Here is an 8,029-nt window from a genome sequence, read left to right as displayed (position 1 = left end):
CGGTTTTCTTGACTATTTTGGCTACGTGTGTATATAGAAAGGATTATTGCAGAGAATCCACAGTCAATTCCGCTTCCAACAAGATACGAATTTCAAGACTTAGCAAAGTTTTATTTTTTTATTCTTCGATTCCATATGGAGACATAGCAAAAAAAGTATAAAATGTATCTTCGTTCATTACAGAACTAATATTTTTTGCCTAGAAGTGATAAAAGTGGAATATTTCAGCCGAATTTCAATTTCAACATACAAATTATATATTGTTGGAAGCGCAACAATTTCCTTTTTTTCCTAGACTAAACGGAAATAAATTTATGAGCCTTTATATGAATCAACCTATGGAAAGGGGTGTTTCGACCCCTAGCTCCAGATTTTGAGGGTATATTGCAAATTCTAAGCATGTAGGGCTATGCGATTGATGTTCCATACTGATGCAGATTTTTTTAAAAAGCGCTTGGGGAATTTTCGTAAAATGTTATTGCAATACAGAAATATGTGAAAAAATCTGAGGTGCACTGACTTCAAATGTATGGTATAATTAAAATTTTTAAGCATAGGTCTTGGTTTTACTGTGTTAGTATTTATATTAATTTAGCACAAAATACCTGCAGATGCCTTATTTTTTTTGTTGAGAAGCCGCAGAATGACGACCCTGATTGGAATAGTGTTCCAAAGTAATTTGATGGTAATTGTCCTGTCACTTTAAACTGATTCCATTGCTGTAGTAGGCTCCAACACTACCTCTATATGCTAGGATATGTTCACATGTGGAACAATATTGTATTGTGCTAATTAAAATAGTCATTATGATGTTAAAGATCTTCGATTTTATTTTTTGTTCAGCAAACCAATTTGTCGTACCCACAGTGCAATGGTGGAAACTGTGTTGGCATGCTTAACAGCCAGTTTGACGTTTGAATGTATACTTTTGAATGAATTTTATATACGTATGTTTTTTTTTGTTTTTGCATTTTTAGCGCCCTTTCGCTGTTATTGTTGGTACAATTGGTTCAGCATTCAACCATAGTAGACCGCTCTTGCGCCCTCCGCGTTCGAATGAGTGCATGTTTAGTTTATGAGAGTGTGTGTGATGTATGTGCGTACATATGTATGTTATGTTGACGTATTGACTGGCTGGCGACTTACATGCCTACTTTTCTCACTACAGAACTCATCTTCGTACTCGATTCGGTGTTATTGCTCGATAGCTTGCTTATACCTCAGCTCAAACCCACTCAATATGGCTATCAATAGCGGCATCACATCAGTTTATCGTGCGGTCTTGCGGTGTATTAACGTGCTGTGATGTTTTATCGCTAATATTCTTTTGTCGACGACTTCATTACGTTTTTAGTGTTCATTGCATAATAATAATATTCTTATCGGTTTACGTATGTATTAAGAATGTGAATGTGTTTCTGAACAGGCTGTATGTTATCAATCGACGTCGAGTTAATTGCTTTATTTATACGGTTTTTCTGAATGGATGAAAGTGGGGATTGTGTTTTACTAGACCAGCCGTCGGCATGTACAATAGGCTCTTATTGGCCATGGCACCGTTACTTTTTCTAACGCTCTCGTACGTTGATAGACCGTTGCTTCATGTGATATGATTTGTATTAACATTTACGATTAGAGTGGGAAAGCGACGGCAACTTGTTTGTATTACGCAAGCAAGTATTTATAAGCCGAAGAGATGTTAACAATTTGCTATTCTTTTAAAATAGAGCTGACTCGAGAGAAAAATGAAAAAAAAATTGAATCATTATGGTGTATCAAACGATCTGGCTTATTTTTAATACAAATAATAAATCCATCCTTGTAATGCGCAAAGTGAATAGTTTGCTACAAAATGTGTTTGGCTAATGCCCACTGTGAGAAACGTTAAAAACACAAATTTCCAGAGAAGTGTGAATAAATTTACTAATCAAGAAACAAATACAGTGCTTTTAATGTAACATTTAAAAAAACAAAACAAGTAAACACATACCAAAGGTGTTTATCGCACTAGGGCGCGAACATACATTAACCATTTTTGCGTCCAATACAAACTCGCACATACTCTGCGGAGTTGTGTGTTAAAATTTTAATTTTATTCCTAAGCTGAGACTAAAAACCGTCAAAATTGTGGAGGCACTTATAATGAAGGTAAGCGAAATCCTTCTAAAATAATATTCATTAATTCCCAAAATTTTGTCTGTGCATAAGTTACATAATAATTAACTTGGCCTAACATGAGATATACAAAAAGTGAACAATTTCATTTATTTATAAAGATTTTTTTTTAAGTTGAAATGCCGTCGGCTAAATATTGAACAATTAGTCAACCACAATCATTATTCCGACGGTGCAGAGTGAAACGGTTTTTTCGTTGAAATGACAAAGAAAGCCTTAAGGTCAGTGTGCGAGTCTGTGAATCTAACCCAAGCATATCTCCTTTTGCACTAATACCGATCCATCGTTTCTGCCGTTTTGTATTCCATCGGAAGATGGGTTGAGGAAAAGGTTTCATTGTCCGTTGGATGTCATTCTTCCGACGGTGCAGAGTGAAGTGTTTTTTTTTTTTTTTTTTGAGGAAATGGCAAAGAAAGGTCAGTGTAGGAGTGTGGGGCTCTAACCCAAGCACATATCTCCTTTTGCACTAATATCGATCCATCGTTTCTGCCGTTTTATGTTACATCGGAAGGTGGATTGAGAAAAATTGTCCGTTGGACGTCATTATCGTACACCTCTTGGATATTTGCAAAAATGTCCGTCAATCATCATCATTAATTGGCGCTTGACCGTCTACGTGATTTCAGGACTGATATGGTCTTGTTTACTAAGTGGTACAAGGTCCCAAATTAGACAAGGCCTGAGCTGGGAGGGGTGACCCTGCAGGAGACACCTTGCACAAAATATTGTGAAGGAGAGAGTGAAGAAATCCTTGGTGGCACTTTAGGTATGTAAAAGAATGCCGGGGTGTATTTAAGGTTTATCGCTCTCTCTTTCTAATTGGATATTCACAGCAATTTTAAAGCCTATTCTATACTATGGAGTCCTTGTTTAATGGACGGCAACTCAAAAAAGAACGTGCTTCAAACGAATAGAGGGGGTATGCCAGATGTTTTTCAGGTGGAAGTAGTTGCCTTAACCATAGCAGTAGAAACACTGCAAGAAAATAGCTTTAACTGCAGCCGCAATCACTTTTATATTTACAGCCAAGCGGGAATTAAGGCAATAATATGGCATAGCACAGCATCTAAAAAAATGAGATTGGGTGGTATTAAGAAAAAGCGAGAGTTGCACATTAAAGTGCCTAAGATCATGTGTAGGACTTACAATCTTAGACTAAGAAAGTCACTCCTATCATGTAAACTCAGGACAAGTATTCTGACTGAATTATACTTGATCCGTGACAGCAGATGTATGAAGTGCGGGTTGGAGTAGGAAACGATCAAGAACGTTTTGTGTTCGTGCCCTACGCTTTACAGGCTAAGACGCCAGCTATTAGGAGTGATACAGCTGCCAGATCTGGAACCAGCAAGTGGTATAGGTCCTAGAAAGCTTCGAGTACTTGCCAAGTAGAAAGAGTTATTTTATAAAATCTGGTAACACTACGGGCTTCATCAGTCTATGTGAGGTCCTCACGGACCAGCCAGTTCCACTTAACCTAACCCTTCATCCATTTGCCAGTGTAGCATTGAAGCTTTTTCTCGATGCACTATGTTCATATCTGATGAGAGCTAACACATACAGCTTATCATTAAACGTCCTTCGTCCGTGGCATTACGCACAATAATATATGTGGATAATTCGGAGAACATTTTTCTCGAACACTGCACCGTCCATGATTTCGAGATCTACTCCAGGATGGAAATGCATCCCAAATTCCATCTCTATAGTTTTACCTCTTCTCGAGATATCGCTACCAAGATTGAGGAAAAGCTTTTTTTTTTTTACTTTGAGCTGCATAAGTAGGCGGTGTCACGCCCTTTTTTAAATTTACTTAATACGTGTTTTAATCCATTCTTACCAGATAGTTCCTCTACAATTTTGGGATTTAAGCTGTGTTATTTACGGAGATATCATATTAGACGTGTCTAAAAAAAGTAGTTTTGTATTTTCATATAAAAAGTGAGCACGTTCGTTGTTGTTGTAGTGATAAAGTGTTCTCGATGTTGATGCTCGTCAAACCCATTTTCTTAATTTTATCCATTACTAAATCAGAAGCGCACATACCAAATTTCATTGCTGTATCTTTACCTTAATTAAGAGATCATTACTATAAGCCGATCCAAATCGCTCTTATTAGTAAGCGTCGCCACACCCATTTTTAAAATTTTGTATGTAGATCGAGCCACCAATGTGTCAAATTAAAAGTAAATAGCTTAATTTGTTAATAAATATGGAAGGATTATATTTATAGGAGATACAAAAAAGGGCATGGTTACATTCTTATTACGCCCCTTTTTAATGGGGACATTGCTCGTGATCAAAGGAATTCGTATGAAAAATATCAAAACGATATCTTTATTGAAAGGAAAGTACGTGCAAATGTACAAGTGAGGATGACGCTTAGGGTGGATAGGCTGACGGATGGATGGAAGAAAAATTTTAGCTTATTTCCCTTTTATTTCGATCACCGCCTAAGAACTTAGCATAAAATACATTGAACGTGCACAGGTGTTACACAAGCAATGGGCTACCCGGGTATTATACTGACATTTCATTACCCGGGTTAAATCATCAATTCTAGTTCCAGACCGAGACGACATTTTTCATCTGCTTAAATGGTTCGGAAGCCACAAGTTTCCTCGCGCAACCCGCATTGGCAGGATTGGTTGTTACTTGTAGTCTTAGGCCAACTAGTTATTCTGATTAGCCCAACTGGAGGCTTCAGTCAACCGTTTTTGAAAAATCACCATATTTACAAGCGATCTTAAAATATTCGAGAGTACAAGGGTTGTCATTTATGTAGTTAGTCCATATATTTTTTTCGCTATCGAAAAAAGCGGTGTGGTTGTTACAATCTGATTTCGACTTTTTCAGTACCAATGCACGAGGAGTTCAGAAAAGCTCCTGTACCAAATTCGGTGAAGAAATCAAAATGTCGGCTTGTGTTTATTGACGGATGGGCGGAAAGCTAGGTATAAGAAGCGGACATGGTTTCCAGCCGATTTTAAAAGAAACAATTATGGTTAAAAAACGTGTTCTTCAACTGATTTTGAGAATTTTCACTTAGTGTATAAAAAATAGAAAGCAACACCTTTCTGCTACAATTAAACACTATATATTCAATGGCTTTTGATTAACGGTTTCCAGAATCTTCAATTTATCTTCGTTTAAATATATGCGGTGCGACGCCCGTTTTGCCAAAATTTTACCAAACTTCTTTTTTTTTTTTTGTCCTAAATTTAACTCCACATATAAAGTTCCATCATCGGTGTTTTGCAATAAGTTATCTTATTTTCCCGATTTTTTAAATTTTGCAACTAATTAACTATCGTAATCTTAATGTGGGCGTGGTTACTCCTTTTTATACTCAGTTGAGCAGCCCTCACAGAGTATATTAAGTTTGATTGGATAACGGTTGTTTGTACATATATAAAGGAATTGAGATAGATATAGACTTCCATATATCAAAATAATCAGGATCGAAAAAAAATTTGATTGAGCCATGTCCGTCCGTCCGTCCGTTCGTCCGTCCGTTAACACGATAACTTGAGGAAATTTTGAGGTATCTTGATGAAATTTGGTATGTAGGTTCCTGAGTACTCATCTCAGATCGCTATTTAAAATGAACGATATCGGACTATAACCACGCCCACTTTTTCGATATCGAAAATTTCGAAAAACCGAAAAAGTGCGATAATTCATTACAAAAGACAGATAAAGCGACGAAACTTGGTAGATGAGTTGAACTTGTGACGCAAAATAGAAAATTAGTAAAATTTTGGACAATGGGCGTGGCACCGCCCACTTTTAAAAGAAGGTAATTTAAAATTTTGCAAGCTGTAATTTGACAGTCGTTGAAGATATCATGATGAAATTTGGCAGGAACGTTACTCTTATTACTGTATGTACGCTTAATAAAAATTAGCAAAATCGGAGAAGGACCACGCCCACTTTTAAAAAAAAATTTTTTAAAGTAAAATTTTAACAAAAAATTTAATATCTTTACAGTATATAAGTAAATTATTTCAAGATTCAACTCCAGTAATGATATGGTGCAACAAAATGCAAAAATAAAAGAAAATTTAAAAATGGGCGTGGCTCCGCCCTTTTTCATTTAATTTGTCTAGGATACTTTTATCGCCATAAGTCGAATAAAAATTAACCAATCCTTTTGAAATTTGGTAGGGGCATAGATTTTATGGCGTTAACTGTTTTCTGTGAAAATGGGCGAAATCGGTTGATGTCACGCCCAGTTTTTATACACAGTCTTCCGTCTGTCCTTCCGCATGGCCGTTAACACGATAACTTGAGCAAAAATCGATATATCTTTACTAAACTCAGTTCACGTACTTATCTGAACTCACTTTATCTTGGTATGAAAAATGAACGAAATCCGACTATGACCACGCCCACTTTTTCGATATCGAAAATTACGAAAAATGAAAAAAATGCCATAATTCTATACCAAATACGAAAAAAGGGATGAAATATGGTAAGGTAATTGGATTGTTTTATTGACGCGAAATTAACTTTAGAAAAAACTTTATAAAATGGCTGTGACACCTACCGTATTAAGTAGAAGAAAATGAAAAAGTTCTGCAGGGCGAAATAAAAAACCCTTAAAATCTTGGCAGGTATTACATATATAAATAAATTAGCGGTATCCAATAGATGATGTTCTGGGTCACCCTGGTCCACATTTTGGTCGATATCTGGAAAACGCCTTCACATATACAACTACCACCACTCCCTTTTAAAACTCTCATTAATACCTTTAATTTGATACCCATATCGTACAAACTCATTCTAGGGTCACCTCTGGTCCACCTTTATGGCGATATCTCGAAAAGGCGATCACCTATAAAACGAAGGCCCACTCCCTTTTAAAAATACTCATTAACACCTTTCATTTGATACCCATATCGTACAAAAAAATTCTAGGGTCACCCCTGGTCCACCTTTATTGCGATACCTCGAAAATGCGTCCACCTATAGAACTAAGGCCCACTCCCTCTTAAAATACTCATTAACTCCTTTCGTTTGATACCCATATTGCACAAACGAATTCTAGAGTCACCCCTGGCCCACCTTTATGGCGATATCTCGAAACGGCGTCCACCTATGGCACTAAGGATTACTTCCTTTTAAAATGCTCATTAACACCTTTCATTTGATACCCATATCGTACAAACGCATTCTAGAGTCATCCCTGGTCCATCTTTACGGCGATATCTCGAAAAGGCGTCCATCTATAGAACTTAGGTCCACGCCCTTTTAAAATACTCATTAATACCTTTCATTTGATACCCATATCGTACAAACGCATTCTAGAGTCAACCCTGATCCACCTTTATGGCTATATCCCTAAATGGCGTCCACCTATAGAACTATGGCCCACTCCCTCATAAAATACTCTTTAATGCCTTTCATTTGATACACATGTCATACAAACACATTCCAGGGTTTCCCTCGATTCATTTTCCTTCATGGTTATTTTCCCTTATGTTGTCACCATAGCTCTCAACTGAGTATGTAATGTTCGGTTACACCCGAACTTAACCTTCCTTACTTGTTTCAATTTAATTTCAGTTTTTGTCCTACAGTCAACCCACATAACAAGTTGCATCATTTTGTCGCACTTTGGCCACCCATTTTTAATTTTTCGCAATTCCAATATTGAGTTTTTTTAAAGTGGGCGTGGCCGTTAACCGATTTTGTTTATAAACTTATGCAATGAAAACCCTGATGCCAATTTTTCAATTTTATATTTTCAAAGATGTTTTTTTTTATATATAACTTGCAAAACCTTTAACTTCTTTTTATTAACGTTATCACGCCCATTCGCAAAAATTTTATCAAATTTGTCGTTTAC

General features: G+C 36.5%; 1 protein-coding gene across 4 annotated transcripts in view; it reads left to right on the top strand.

Annotated features, from left to right (window-relative positions):
* Nucleotides 1-1,313: 1,313 nt before the first annotated feature.
* The window catches only part of Awh (Arrowhead), a 118,204-nt gene continuing 111,488 nt past the window's right edge, over nucleotides 1,314-8,029 (top strand). For all 4 annotated transcript variants that reach the window (XM_067789853.1, XM_067789852.1, XM_067789854.1 and 1 more), the window contains exon 1: nucleotides 1,314-2,148. Coding sequence is in view for 3 of the 4 variants with exons in the window: in XM_067789852.1 (XP_067645953.1) it covers nucleotides 2,143-2,148 (6 nt within the window). In the remaining variant the exon portion in view is untranslated. The remainder of the gene's footprint in view (nucleotides 2,149-8,029) is intronic.

The sequence above is a fragment of the Eurosta solidaginis genome, chromosome 5 (genome assembly GCF_040869045.1).
Source record: "Eurosta solidaginis isolate ZX-2024a chromosome 5, ASM4086904v1, whole genome shotgun sequence".
Lineage (NCBI taxonomy): Eukaryota > Metazoa > Arthropoda > Insecta > Diptera > Tephritidae > Eurosta > Eurosta solidaginis.
Note: the sequence above shows the minus strand (reverse complement) of the source record. Positions and strands in the feature narration are given on the sequence as shown.